This window comes from Nyctereutes procyonoides, unplaced genomic scaffold (assembly GCF_905146905.1).
Source record: "Nyctereutes procyonoides isolate TBG_1078 unplaced genomic scaffold, NYPRO_anot_genome, whole genome shotgun sequence".
In the NCBI taxonomy this organism is placed as follows: domain Eukaryota; kingdom Metazoa; phylum Chordata; class Mammalia; order Carnivora; family Canidae; genus Nyctereutes; species Nyctereutes procyonoides.
The window spans coordinates 9,749,015-9,764,195 of NW_026575033.1; the positions used below are offsets into that span (position 1 = coordinate 9,749,015).

General features: G+C 49.5%; 1 protein-coding gene across 6 annotated transcripts in view; it reads right to left on the reverse strand.

Annotated features, from left to right (window-relative positions):
• Window positions 1-1,745: 1,745 nt before the first annotated feature.
• Window positions 1,746-15,181, reverse strand: part of SLC7A1 (solute carrier family 7 member 1) — a 79,556-nt gene continuing 66,120 nt past the window's right edge. For all 6 annotated transcript variants that reach the window (XM_055317148.1, XM_055317145.1, XM_055317147.1 and 3 more), the window contains 7 exons: window positions 14,788-15,010; window positions 13,868-14,007; window positions 11,134-11,236; window positions 9,353-9,570; window positions 8,918-9,084; window positions 8,315-8,423; window positions 1,746-6,717 (listed from right to left, as the gene is read on the reverse strand). In XM_055317148.1, the coding sequence (XP_055173123.1) occupies window positions 6,614-6,717; window positions 8,315-8,423; window positions 8,918-9,084; window positions 9,353-9,570; window positions 11,134-11,236; window positions 13,868-14,007; window positions 14,788-15,010 (1,064 nt within the window). In that variant the 3' untranslated portion in view covers window positions 1,746-6,613. The remainder of the gene's footprint in view (window positions 6,718-8,314; window positions 8,424-8,917; window positions 9,085-9,352; window positions 9,571-11,133; window positions 11,237-13,867; window positions 14,008-14,787; window positions 15,011-15,181) is intronic.

A 15,181-nucleotide genomic window follows, 5' to 3' on the forward strand; every position in this document is an offset into this window, starting at 1 on the left:
AACAGGACACTTGGGGTTTCTGAGCACCAAGTATAATTCTCCCCTGTCGGCGTGGAGGGAAGAGGCGCTTAGGAGGTGCAGGCTCATGCGCCGCCGGGGCCGCCAGCCAGCAGGGGTGGGGCGGTGCAGCTCTCAGCTGGGCCCCCTGGTGCACGTGACCTGGGCACAGGCCGGGGCCCCCACTCCTGGACCCCCGAGCAAGCTGTCCTTGCACTGCTGCTGCCTGCAGAGCGGTTTCCTGCTTCAACCGCACCCAAACTGATGTGGCAGGGCTGTCCCCGCCCCCGCCGCGCCCCCCGCCGCACTGTAGAGCGAGGACAGTAACTTCACGGCCTCGAGGCGCAGGAGGGCGTCCGTGGGAGGGTCCCCGGATCGGGCGCCGGCCAAGCTGGCCCAAGAGCGGCCTCAGGAGCAACAGCGGCGCCTGTTGGCGTCACGTTCTAGTCAATAGCCGCATTTACGGCCCGGTGGGCAGCCAGGGTCCGGTAAAACGAAAACGATTCCCTTTCGAAGAGGGGCGGACAGGGTCGTCCTCTGGGCCTCCCAAGCGCCCGGGCTCTGGTGGTCGTGCGAGGCCGGGCTGGAGCGGGCAGGCCGCAGGCGCGGAGGGGCTCCGGAGGATCCCTCGGTGCTGCCAGCGCCGAGCCGTGTGAGCGCAGCCTTCGAGGCACCAGAAGGGTTTCGGGACCAACCCGGGAGGGAAAGCTTGCTCCCGCGGCTCCCCATGGGCCCCGCGCTCTGGGCTCGGTTCCGAGGAGCGGCTGAGACGGGGCTGCGGGGGCTCCTGCCGGCCGCTGGGCGGCGCTGCGGCGCCGTGGGAACGGGGCTCCGCCGCGGCTCCCGGAGGCGGGGCTCTAGCGCGCCGCGCCCCCAGCCCGCCGCCACCTGCCCTCCAGGCGGCTCCCGCCCTGGGCTCTGGCCCCCGCCAGCTGTCAGCAGAACCTCTACCGGAGAGATCGCTCTGGGGGGGGGGGGGGAGCTGGGGGCGACAGAGAGGCCTCCTGCCCGCCTGCGGCCCCGGCCGCACCGCACACCGGCCGCGCTCTGCGGCCTGGGGCGCCGCGGGCGCAGATCCGAGACCGGGCTGGGGAGGACTTGCTGACGGATTCCGCTGTTGCACACTCGGGGTGCAGCCGGCCGCAGCGTGTCCCCCCACCCCGAGAACACTCTAAGGTTGGACCCTGTCGGGGGGGGGGGTGGCAACACCCTTCCCAATGCGATCACCAAATCACAGCAGGGTAGTGGCCGAGAGTTGAGGCCACTGGACTGAATCTGCCTCCTGGGCAAGAGGACGCTCCCCTCCTCAAGCGGGGTGTGTGGTGGGTGGGGAGCAGCTTCAGCCCTACCCCAGCCCCATCCTGACAATCGGTGCCTGTGGAGGAAGGGCGGGGCTGAGGTGTGCGTGGCGCGAGGGATGAGCAGCCTGAGTCCTTGGCTGGCTGCGACTTTGGTGGGAAGACGTCGGGGCTCAGACCTAAGCCAAGTCTGGAAAAAAGAGGTCCTCGGAGACAGCATGAGAGGATCCTAAATGAGGGCTGGGGGACTCCCCGGTTGAGATGCTAGTCCTTGGAATGAGGATTTGCACCTAGTGGCCAAGGGAAAATGAGGCACTGCAACATCTGGCTGTGGGGAAACAGGAAGAAACTAAAGAAGCAAAGGGCAGGATGTGGAAGTCTCTGTGGGGCAATGACAAGCCCGAGGACCCTGGTCAAGAGCTGCTACAATTCTTGAGATCACACTGTACATACTGAAGCCATATACAGAATTTATTAGAGTTTGCGGAAGCATGAGATAATGTACCACAAAATAATTTGATTTTACAACATATAGTAGGGAGTTGTCAACATACTGTATTGTCAGCACGAATGGGATACAGAGCAGAGTTCACATTTTTTAAAAGGCGATGGACATCTATGCTTGTCCTTAAAATAAAAACTAGGAGGGGCCAGCAGAGATAGCCTGGTTTGCAGGGGGCATCAGAATCTAAATCTAGATTATAAGAAACTATAAGAAAACTATTAGAAAAATAGAACATCAAACGAGCAAAAAAATATTATACAATTTTACATAATAAACACAATTCTCTTATTAATGGCTCCATGATCAGTAGAAGGAAAAGTTTACTGGAGAAACCACAGCTTTTCAGGTTTGATAATAAACCAGCCCTCATTGCGGTCATCACCTTCTGTGCTTCTTAGACCCATCGACACTGAAAGGCACAACTTAAGCGGGAAACTCACTTTAAATATATATTACAACTTTTCAAGTGGGAAAATAAGTCCCAAACTTAAAAAAGTCTGTCCTCGAGAAACACAAAATCATATACCTTGTTAATTACTTAACAAAGTCAAGTGCATCTTCCTAGCCCTGCTTCCTGACCCTGCTGGACACGCTCATACCCTGAGAAAATCAATTGGTTGGACTTCACAGCCGAGATCTTTATCTCATATGGGTTTTTCAGCCAGCGGTTCAGCACGCTTACAGGGTCATCCAGGAGGGTTCCTTGAAACCTGTGCCCGGAGACCTCTGGCCAGTCCCTGTCCCTCTTGAAAGAGCACTGCCACTCAGTGAAGCAACGGGCACAAAAAGACTATCAAAGTCAGTTAACTTTTTTTTTTTTTTTTTTTTTGCCTTAAAAACCCATTAAGAATCGTGATGAAATGTAGCTTCTTGCACACTGGATCGATAAAGCATTTCATTACAAAAAAAAGGGGGGGGGTCCACAAAATGTGTATCTCACTCTCCCTAAGAAGCCTTACATACAATACTCTCATTATGATGTCAAATGTATACCTTAAATTATATATAACAGTCAGACGCAACACATTTAGCTCCATCTGCTGGCAACTCTGTAACAGTCCCACACAGAAGCACACAAGTGTCACACACCTGTGCCCAGCAGACACACCTCTCCATCCGTGCTAGAGCACGTCGGTAATGGGGCCTGGCACCAACATCCCCTACTCCCGTCTTCATGGTGATGACTCCTGGGCGCCAGCAGAACAATCAGCTTTTATGAGATGTGTGGAAGTGGGACATGCAAATCAGAGGAGCTGGGTCCTGGCACAGAGCCAGCAGGTATTCCATTTGGCGAGGCCCCTCAAATGCCCATAAGCCTGCCTACGCTCTGGCCGGGGCCTTTACAAGGCATATCCACACTCACCCAAGGAACTCAGTCTCTGACCCTGTGCTCATAGCTGCAAATGTGGTGTTAAGCCAGAGGCCATCCTGTGCAGACTACAGAACTCCGTTCAGAACACCTGCTCAGTCGCGGGAAGAGAGCGTACGGCCCAGTTGGCACCTGCTGCCATGCGTGAAGCCCAACAAACAAGGGCCAGGTGCCTCATCCAGGTATGGGCACAGGCTGCACCGAAGGTGCAGAAGGGGGCACACCAGAGCCGCAGGAACCCTGGTTGGGTGAAGCCCCCAGAACGCTGCAGTCACCTGAGGACACAGGGCAGGCAGGATGCCTGTGAAACCCCAAGCCCAGTATCAGCACATGGGACCAGGAGGCTGATCTCTTGACAGAAATGACGCAGTGGAACAAAACCACAAGTAGGGGAGCTGGGGTGGGGGGGTTCTGACAATATCGATTTAGCAGTCTTTCCAAACACCCTAGGAAAGATGGCACTACCCACATCTCCCTATTGGTTTGGAAAAACAAATAAGGCCCAAAGTTAGGCTGAAAGGAGGTGAGCTGAGGGGTGTGCAGAGGCCCACTATCCCCCCGAAGGCCCCCCTCCTAGAAGCAGGCTCAGCCTCACTGGCCCACGGGGTCTGACTGCTTCCCTGGAGACCCTCTCACACCCTTCACTCTTCAGCAGAGCTCCTGGGGCTCCACAGTTCAGTTGAGTCTTCGTGAGTCTTCAAGGGGTCACAAAAACATGCAGAGTGGGGACACTGCAGGAGGCGGGGAGGGGTGCTTACTGGACACAAATGGGTCTTTTCCAATGTGGGTATTTGGGGCTGGACCACAGATAAAAGCAGACACATTTCCAAAGGGTGTGTGTGTCTCTGATGATGTAGGAAAATACTGGCCAAGCCATGAAACAGAGAATCATATTCTTGCTTGAGGGCTACGGATGCCAAATGTTGGGTGCTTCTGGTGGTTATTTCTTGCCTGCACACATGCGTGTATGTGCCTGTGTGTGTGTATGTGAGTTTATTTGGGGGGAAGGAATAAAGAATGGGATAAGAAAAAGCTTCTCAACCGTGGGGAGACTTACTCCAGATACCACTCTTTACATCACCACCCTCATACAGAGAACTTTTCCCTGGCAACTGCACAAAAGCTTCTCACTAAAAGCACAGTGACCATGAGAACTATCTCTGTGGCACCTTCAGGTGTCTTTTTCCAAATGGGCGGCTCCTGCCCATAACGGGGGGAGTGGCAGGGCAGGGGCTTCTCACTACTAAGCTGGTGAGCCTACTGGAGGCACTTCCCACTTTGGGGGGGATCCTGACACGCCAGGAGCTTCTCATTCTGTGGGATGTTATCAGGAAAACATACCTTGTCAGTTGGTAGAAGGATACATGTTGCCAGCTGAAATGTCAACTGTATGCACAGTCTATTGTGTGCTGTCTCGCACAGAAATTTCAGTCAGAAAAAAGGAATTAAAGTAAAAAAGAAAAAAAAATTCTCTCCTGCACTTTTTCTCAAATATTCTCTTACCCTCAAGTTCTTTTTGCCTATGTGGAAAAATAACAGACTAATCAAGCAAACAAATAGCTAACAAACCCTAAGACAGCAGACGACCAAAACCCCAACAAAATAAGTTAATATTTATCAAAATATTGTACAGCACCAATCTACATAAATTTAAATACCTTTCTTTGGAAACCCACACTTGGGGCTCTTATGCTCTTCCCTCTGTAACATTCACAAATGACAGAATAAAAGCTTCCAGCAAACAAGGTGTTCAGGGCCTTGGCCACCCGCCCAACCGGCCCTCCACCCACCACTGCCATTTGGCCATTTCACAAATTCTTGCAATTCTCTCCAGACTTACTGAGGGAGATCAGACAAGTGCCATCAACTTACCAGGCTTCTTTCTACCAGATTTGTGTCAAAGACCAGGGAAGAAATGGGAGTCTGAGCTTCAAAAGCAGCATCTGCATTTTCTGGGGTGTCCACAGGCCTTCCCCCACCCTCACCTCCCATCAGCACGGGGCCCTTCTGTCTCTGGAGCCGCAGTCTAATTGGAAGGAAGACTCTGTCAGCATTCTTCTTTCTCGGGCCCCGTCCTCAAAGTGTGTGTGAGCCACAGAGTGTGCCAGCATATGGGAGGGAGCACACTGTGTACAGGGCCCCAAGCTGGTTCCTCGACTTACAGAAGCAGGAGGTCCGGGGCAGGGTGATGAACCCAGATACAAACCCCAACATTTGGACAACAGATAACGGCAGGGACAGCAACATGACCCCAAATTCTCGTGTGCAGACCCCATGCTCAGAGCAACACACTGAGCAATATTTGGCTATTTTTCAAGTTAACACTAAGTGCCAATTGAACTTGGAGTGATTCACAGACGCTAACAGGAGGACTCAGAGTGATGATACGTGAGAGGGGGGCCACACAGATGATGTCAGGGCCGGCCACCATCACCTCAGAATGAGTGGATACCTGCCTCCAGAACCTCATAAGACTCAAGAAACTGACCTGCAAGCATCAGAGGGCAGGATTTAGTGATTGGCAAAGACCCACAGAAAACAGTGCTCTAAGCTCTGCTAATCTAAGGTCAGTCCCACATGCACACAGGGCCACATTCCAGTGACTCAGAACCCTGGGGTGTGGGTGAGAGATCCCAGAAGCGGCAAGTGGAGGGAGTATGGCTGAAGAACATCCCCTGGCGCCCAGGGCCCTCGGCCCTCCTGCCCTGTACCCACAGCAGTGCCCCCTTCTTCCTCACCTGCCCCTAGTACTAAGCATGCCCAGTCCTGTCAGAGAGTCAGAGCAATGCCCCTGCCTGGGAGCAGGCGTAGGGGAGGGCTTACAGTCCTAATGACTTCTGGAAGCGATTCAGAAAACAGGAGTGGGAGAAGGAAACCAGTCTTACTCTTCCTTTTTAAAGTATACTGCTGTCCTTTGGCTCTGGGGAACTGCTGGGGACAGACTGTTCTGGAGTACTTGTCTTGCATCTACGGTTGGCCTCTGGGGCTGAGTGGGGAGATGGCTACTGAAAGTCTGGAGTTTGGATGTTTTTAATACCAGAATGGTCCCTGGGGAGGGAGGCCTGGCTTCTCAAAGTAACAAGAGAAGGTGACCTCCATTCTACCTGAGGACGCAGCAGCACGGGCACGGAGCTGGTGAGGACGGGAGCCGCTTGCTTTGTTCAGAGGGATGTCAGGAGCCACAGTGGCCAGCTGCAGCCAAGTGGCCCCCACCAGGGAGCTGTCAGAGGTGACTGGGACGTGGTGCACCTGCCAAGGAGCAAGTCTAGGCAGGACACACGGGTTGTGGGCCGAGGCTGCATTTCAAGTAGCTGCACCTTCTGCTGCATTGGGGCTCTGTAGATGTGGGTGGGTCCTGATGCACTGGTGGGGGGAGCAAGGTGCTCCCAGGACCTCTGCGGGCATCCCTTGGGCTGCTGCCACCCCTGGGAGTAGGGCTGCGTGTCACTTGCAATGGTCCAAATTGCCATCAGGAGTCCTTGCTTGGTCGGTGGCCAGGGACGCCTCCTCGCTGTGCCACAAACCATAGCCAAAGTAGATGATGAAGCCTGTAGGCCAAGAGCAGAGACCCGGTGTGAACAGAGCAGGCCGAGAAGCCCTGGGTCCGTCATGTGGCCCCACAGGAAAGCCTCTCCCTGCTGCCCGTCCCAGGCCTGAACCCAGAGAAAGCACCCCTCATGGCCCAACCTTGTGTCTGGAGAAACGAAAGGGCTCTTGGACTATGATCGACAAAAGTCACTATCTCACCTCTATGTGCAGGAAAGGCACACTGCCTTCTGGAAAGCCTCACGCTGGGGCAGTTCTGGAGCGGGGAGAGGCTAGGCCGGGGGCCAGAGAGGGGCACTGGTCTCGCAGCTTCATCTACTGCCCACCTGGTTGGGGCTGTGTGGTCACTGGTGGGGACGGGACAGACACTCCAGCAATTGGACTGGGCCCTGCCAGGGTGGGATTCCCAGGGGGCACCAGGGCTCCCCAGGCTATTCGAGTGGCTTCCATAGTCCTGACTGTCTGTTTTCTCTACCTATGTGACTGTCAGATGGGAGGAGGCATTCAAGTGGCCCACAAATGTGTGTAACACAAGGGTTCAATCCATTCCAGTGTTGGAGACACTGAAGGTCTGCGGTGGGGCAGAGATCTGAGCTTTAGCCACCCACCCAAGGAGTACAGCCCGTGTGGCCCTGAGGCCACCCTTGTGCCAGAGACACAAGGAGAGCAGGCCTTACAGCCTTTAAAAGAAGGGTTCAGCCATTAAAAGCCCTGGAAATAAGCTAATGGCTTGGAGCCCAGGAGCTCATGTCCGGGATGCCTAGAAGCAGGTGTCCTCCAGCCCTGCCAGGAAATGAGCACCTTACCCCAGTCTGGAGGAATGTGTGCCAATCACACACCATCACACGCTGAGCCAACCCTCTCACAGAAAGGCTCTGCAGGGGGTGTCTGTCTAAGCAGCTTCAGGCCACACATTGCAGACAATGTGGGGCGGGCAGAGAAGGATTTTGAGGCAGCAGCTATCTGCCCCCAAGCGTGGTGACCCAGGGCTGAGGGCTTTGGCAGAAACACAGTCCTGGGGTTACTGCTCTTGTCAGTGATAGTGAGAGGTGAGGGCAAGGCCTGCTCCTGTTTCCTGCATTCAGGAAGGAGCCTGGATTCATTTCCTGCAGTCCCAGGTGTTGAAAACCCAGCGAGGGGATGGGCCACCATCAGCCTACAACAGGTGACCTCCAAGCATCCTGCAGGCCCTGGCAGCACCCTCAGCCCACATGGGCCAGCGGGCAGATGCAGGCTGGGCTGAGGGAGGCACGGTCTAGACCTTCCCGTGTGTGGGAAGATGGACTGGTGCTTCGTTAACAGCAGACTCCTAGCCTCACTCTTGTTACCTTCAACTCTTGCCCAATGACATAACTAGCTCAGGCAAGAGCTACTAAAATGAAAAGTATCTAAAAGAGAAGGTAGGACCCGCAACCTACTAGGAGCTCCTTATTGAGAAAGAAACCGCTGACTACATGTGTTTTCATTTTGTTTTGAAATCTGAAACCAGAGAGGCATCCGGCCAAGCTGCAGGAAAGAAAAATAAGCAGCACAGCACAGGCTCCGGGGACTGGGGGTGGAGTGAGACGCCATCACAGTAAAACCTGTGATCTCACATACCTATCAGCATCCACACTGCAAACCGGACCCACGTGCCTTTGTCCAGTTGCATCATGAGATAGACGTTCACAAAGATACTCAGGACGGGAAGTAGAGGCAAGAAGGGCACCTGCAAAGACAGTGGGTGGCAGTGTCAAGTCTGCAGGGAGTGGAGTGCAGGGGGATGGCACTTTTTTAGTCATTTAGCAAAGCAACCTAGGAGAAGATCCCACCCCTGAAATTCAGATGCACTGAGCTATTTATATGGGGAGGAGGAAGCAAGTGCACCCCAATCCACATATATACACACAGCCAGACCCCCCACAACAGGCAAATCCTAATAGGTGAGAGTTTGGTTCTAAGCTACTAAGCGTCAAAGTGAGCTCTATTCTCATTTTCTTCCCTTGCTATTTGCCTGTTAAAGAAGGGACTAGAAGAGGGACTTCCACTTTATCTCCAACACTGAACTGCTGTATTATTGGTGTAATCTAAAGTGCAAATGCCCAAGTCACCTCCAAGGCTTGGCAGTGCGATGTGACCCCCATGTGGGGCGCAGGAGTGCCAGGATCTGTGGCACCTACCACAGGAACCTACCAGGAGGTCCCTGCAGGCAGAGCTCCTCACCTTAAACGAAAGCTTGGTCTTGCTCTCAGGCTGCCTCCAGATGATGACTGTGACCAGGGAGCAGAGAAGTGCAGATATGGTAAGCACAAAGATTGCCCACAACTCCCCTTTTGTCAGAGCCTCCTTTCCAAGCACAGCCAAAATGCAGAAGGTGATGATAAGAATTGCTAAGAAGGAGAGAGAGAGAGAGAGGTGCAATTCAATCTTATTTCAAATCCCCACAGATATCCTCAGTCTCCCCAAAACCAATGGAGAGGGAGGCTCCGCTTCTGCAACCATCAACAACCATGAGGCAGAGTAAGTGACATCACAGTCCAGTAGCAAGACAGACGCTTATTCCTTCCAGACTTGCCTCCACCACCATTGACAAGAAACCCTGAAATGCTAACAACTAGCAGGACCCCAAACACCTAAAAGGGAAGGGCGGGCTCTTACCTATGAGGCTGGTTGAAATGTTCACAATCAGCCCGGAGAATTTGGAAGGCTCCATATTTTTGGGTGAGAGTATGGTTTTCAAAGAAAACCGTTCTGCTTCTGGTAAAAAGCCTGTCTGGGAATCACTGGTGCTCACCAATTCATTCTGGTCCACTTGATCGAGCTCATCGGTAGTTCTAGCCATCTGGTATACCATGTTAGGTTGCTCTGGCTGATATCTGTAAAGAAATGTATTGTGCAACCATCATAATGTGCTTTAATTAGGTAAAGGGACACGACTAACTCAAGTTCTTAGTAAGCTTTCAAAGGTAAGTTGTCCAGGACACCAGGCATAACATGGGAAGAAAATGGTCAGAATGATGCATTCTCTGGCAAAGTAGATACAGAGGAGGAGACCTGAATCCTCTCCTTCCTGCTTCTGGGCAACATCCTCCTTGGGGTCTCTGATTTGAGACAACGCCAAGAGGAATGTACGGAGATGGTTTCTCTTGCTTTGAAAAGTAGCACTGGCCTCTGGATGCTTAAGATATTAGGCCACTTCCAACAAAACTATGGCTGAAGGGAGCTAGAAGTACAAACAGAAATAGAAGGCAGTAACATTAGGATCCTGTCTGGTACAGAGAGCCAGAGAAATGTGTCTGCAGGCGGACAGATTTGAGAAATTATATTTGTGAGACTTAATTGGATCAATTTATTTTAAAACTCCAAAAATGCCTTAGAATAAATAAACTTTATAGAGCTGGCTAAAGGACTGAGCCTGTGGCATGATTTCCAAGACATAAGCTTCCTGCAAGTAAAGCATTCATTTTAAACGAGGTTCCTTATCTTCCCACCCAAAATGAACAGAGCTCAAATCTTTTCTACCAGCTATGAAAAACACAGTGCTTTCTGAATTATTTTGCATATAATCTAAGAGTGAGCATAAAGATATTTAACCTTTTTTTTTTTTTTTAAACTGATTCACTTATGTTAACACCATTTGGTCAGTAAGAATGTGAGGGGAACCTCAGAAAAGATTCCAGTGTTGAGCCCTTAGGAATAAGTGGTCAGAAAACTAGCAAACAAATTTTAGCTTATTGTACACCACAGCCACTACTGAGCTCAATCCAAGTTTGACATAAATTAGGTGCTAAAGCACATAAGAAATGGAATAAATGACCTTGTTAGTATAAATACTTGCAAAGAAATAGGGAGGCTCTTCCCAGGTGACCACCACTGAGAGTCTCCACGACTCCATATTCTCATGATAAATGCCCCCTTGAGCCTTTCCTGATAGTGAAGAAGCAGAGCCCTGTCCTTCTAGAGCAAAGGAAAACTGGAGCACAGGGGTATGCTTGGGGAGAGAGGTGTTGGGGCAGCTGAGAACACCAGGACACCATGGTTCACACAACTTGGATTCACCCAGTTCCCACCAGGACTAGTTCCCAGTCTCCTCCTACCTAAGAACTGGGCCAAACTGAAATCATTCCCTTAAGCCTTCAAAAATTCTGTACCCTGGCCCAGACCCGACAGTTGGGCTGAGAACCCGTCTCTATCCTCCTGACATCCCACCAGAAAAATGAGGGCACATGACAGTGAGAGGTGAGCCCCCTGACTCTTTTCAGTGATGTTCTCTCTAGCTAGGCGCTCAAACCACCAAATCCCACCCTCTCCAGAGCAGTTTCCAAAGGAGTTATCAACAGACTAAAATTTACACTGTATAAGCCATTAACTTGAAATTTTAAAAGGCTAACAGGATGCATCTCCATTTCTATCATGGAACCCTGAAGAGCCATACATACCGTAAGACCAGCACACAGGCAGCCACCAGAGAGTAAGCCAGAAGAGTGCCAATCGACATGAGGTCCACCAAGTCTTTCAGGTCAAAGAGAAAGGCCATCACAGCTGGGGAGGAGACAAACATCAGGATCCATTGGTGGCCCTCCACAGACTCTAACAGTCAGAACCACCTCCCACTGATGATCCAGGGCACACAGGGTGCTGCTTTTACTTGCTTCCTCTCCCCAGCCCTTTCCATGGAAACACACTGTGACATTGCTTAAAGGGAAGAAAAGCTCAGGATAAAATCACATACACAGTGCTCAGCAGACAGTAATAATGATTAACATTTATATTAGAGAGCACTTTCATCATCATGACCTTTACTGATCCTCATGACAACTTTGCAAGCTACCGCTACACTACAGATGGAGAAACTAAAGTCAGACATGTTGGAAGGCTTATCTAAAGTCACACAGCTAGGAAGTGGAAAAGTCAGGATCTCAATTAGGTTCTTGTGGCTCTGAGTGCAATGTCTTTCTCTATATTATGCAAACTCACAGACAGTTATGTGTATCTATCCATCTACCCACACACCAGTCACCCATCATCCATCCATCCATCCAGCAATCCTCTGTCCATCCATCACCCATGATCTATCCATCTATTTGGCCATCCAACCATCCATCCATCCATCCATCCATCCATCCATCCATCCATCCATCATCTACCCACTCATTCATCATCTACCTAGCACTCATTGGGAGTATGCCAGTAAGTGTATACCATCAAAAATGTACATCATCAAAAAGGGCAGACCAGAGAGTCTCCGGCTTCCCTGAGTGTATCATCCAAGACAGGCATCAGTAGGCAACAGTGATGAGCAGGTCAAGTCTAGTGCTCTGGGAGGACTCACAGGGGCTCCTAACCCAGGCAGCTGAGCCTGGAAAGCAGGGTCATTTCCAAACAATATCAGTACCTTTACCATGACCCCACTTAAAAAAAATATACAACATTCATGCTTATTTGAAAAATCTCTGTAATTTTTCTGAGTATACATTCTATTTATATGGGTATATGTGTTAAATTTCCCATTTAAAAAATTACTTGGATAGATCTACTTTGGGATATTTTCAAATCACATGCAATCAACATAAGTTAAAACATAAACATAAAACCATTACTTTTCCACAAATATTTCTCAAGCCCCTATAGATTACTTCAACCGAAACAAATTTAAATTAAGGATAAATCACAGGATCAAAGAGCAATACTGAGCCTTCTAGATAATTAGAATAGTATCCAACTGCATGCCACAGATGCCTATGTTCCCACTCACACAGAAACTTAGGCCAAACTCTTTGCATGTGGGGAGATTTTAGAAAACCGAATACTTATTTACTAGTCCTGCCAAATGAAAAGAAAGAGTAAAATCCCTGGTTTGGTGAATGCTTGTACTTTATAGTCACTTTAAAGATTATAGTTTGATCTCTCCTGATCAACACAGGAAGGAAATTAATGGCCAGTCTTTAATATGATCAAATTACATTTAAATCCTGGAAAAAACATTACTATTTCGAATTCCTTAATCTTTTAAATATATTGATCATATTCTGACATATGGTGTCTATTAACCTGACCACTGAGATCACAGCCAAGAATGCACAATTACATAACAAATTTGTTAAATAATAAAAAACTAGCTTTCTTTCCCTATATAACATTAATCCACAAAACTAAGCACACTTTACTAAGGGCATAAACACCATTAACAATAATTCATTTAAGATGGTCAAATGTCTTACTGGGGCTATCTGAGTAGTCCCTGTGGTACAGGCTGAATTGGTATCATGTGTCCTAATACACTAAGATTCACAGTACTACTCACAACACGAAAGAAGCCAGTCACTTGGCATAAAAACAAACTGGGAACCAAGAACCAGATCCCCTGGATGTGGGTGTACATCCTCACTTCATCTCTCTGTACAATGTGATGAATAATGCCTGTCTCTTGAGAGCTCAGAGGGGCAATTATTAAAGGAGAAAATACAAAAAACCAGTAACAGTACATTAGGCATGTAAGTTTCCTTTGACGGTCCCCTTTTCTTAATTAGGGGCCCTCAGAATATCACATGGCTCCAAGGGTTCTTTGGGCACTAATTTCAAAACCATCCTCTTGGTGAGGAACTGGGTATTTGGTAAGATAAACCTCCTCTGAGCCTGCCACTACTTACAAACTTACAGCAATTGACACCCTAGCAACACCCCCAACATCTCCTGGAGAATAGATAGCACATTTCATAAAACGTGAATCCTAAGGGATTCTTACTCCTCTGAGAATCCATGGGCTAAGACATGGACAATGAATTTCCAGTATGAACAAAATGTCTCTTGGCCGGTGCCATGCAAGAAGAGGTCATCCTGCCAAAGTCTACTCAGAAACATTCAGAAAAGGGTAAATACAAATGGCTCTGAAAGGATAGTGTGTGTTCCAAGCTCTGTCCAATGAGAGGGTAATCATAATAAAAGGATTCAAAAGTTTTTGAGAATGCTATCGCATCCTCTATAAAACTGGTCTCTGCCTTTAGTCAAAAGGGCAGCTATCTTGCAGGAAACCCAGGTTTCAAGGGCAAAAACCAAATGTTAAAAAGACCAGTTCCAACTTCTCACAGACCAACATAATTCAAGCTATTTCCCTAGGGACTAGTAGCTCAACTGTTAAGATACTGGTTATATGGGATTAGTTGCAGTTCTTACCAGCAATGGCACCTGAGGTCAACGTGGCGATTATTGGTGTTTTGGTCCTATCGTTGATTTTGGCCAAAAATTTAAATAGCAGTCCGTCTTCAGCCATGGCATAGATAACTCGAGGCATGGGAAACATGGAACCTAAAAGACTATATGGGAGGAAAAGGCAAAACGCATCTGTAACATTAGCTCATCAGGGAGAAGGGCACTGTAATGCGACCATTGTCGCATCTGTACCCTGTAATGCAGATCACCAAGAGGGAGCCCTGAACTTATCACCGAGAACTGCTGTCCTCCAAACTAGGTGAAGCCCATGGCTGAAAGACAAAATTCAATGCATCAACCCAGGAAAAAGCACTTACTGTTATGTATTCACTGAAAGAATGGCCTAACATAACATAAACATGCATGGGATCTAGTCATCACTTTTATGAAAATGAAATCTTGTATTTATTCCCACAAATTTCTAGGTGAATCAAACAGAAAATAAAGGTATCACTGTGCTCATAAGGATTTCTCGTGGTAAATCAATGTTCAACAAATATTTCCTGTACATACAGGCTAACACCAAACATTGGGGGCAAAATGTTTTTAAAAGATATTTAATGTCTTTTAAACATTAATGTCTATAAATTAAAAGACATTTACTTTCTTGGGCCAAACTAAGAGCCAAGAGACAGTGTTCCAAGAGGTGGCCTGGTCCAGGGGCCAAAGTTGGGGATAGCACGCTAGACCCTTGCTAAAAAGATGATGTCTGAAAGTGGGCCTCAGAGTCTTCAGGATGAAAGTATTAATAACAACTCGTGGGATGGTTGCAAACAACAAGAGGAGAAGCCATATCACCAGGATTGGGGTGCTGGTTCGATTTCAAGGGAAGAGTGAGATTGGGAAGAGAGAGTTTCCCTTCCCAAGAGCTTCAGAGGCCTCACCTGGTAGAAAGAGCACAGAGGGAGCCGACGGCCACTGCATACTTGGCACCTTCCCAGCCCACGTGCTTGAAGGCGTCAGGCAGGGGGCTGTCCTTGTCCAGGCAGAAGTATGGCATCATGAGCGTGAGGGCAGCAGACACTCCAAAGTAAGCAATGAAGCAGATCAGGAGAGATGCAACAATCCCCACAGGGATTGCCTTCTGAGGGTTCTTGACTTCTTCACCTAGAAGCAGCAAGGGGTCAGGCCCAGGAGGGCAAGATAGTGAGGGGCATCCAGAAGATGCCTGTGCCACCCATAAATGACTCCCCCGCAGTGCTCAGCCCTATGGGAACCAGGATCTTCTGGGCTTCTGGGAATCACAGGTGGCCCTCCTAACACAGACCAGAAGACTCA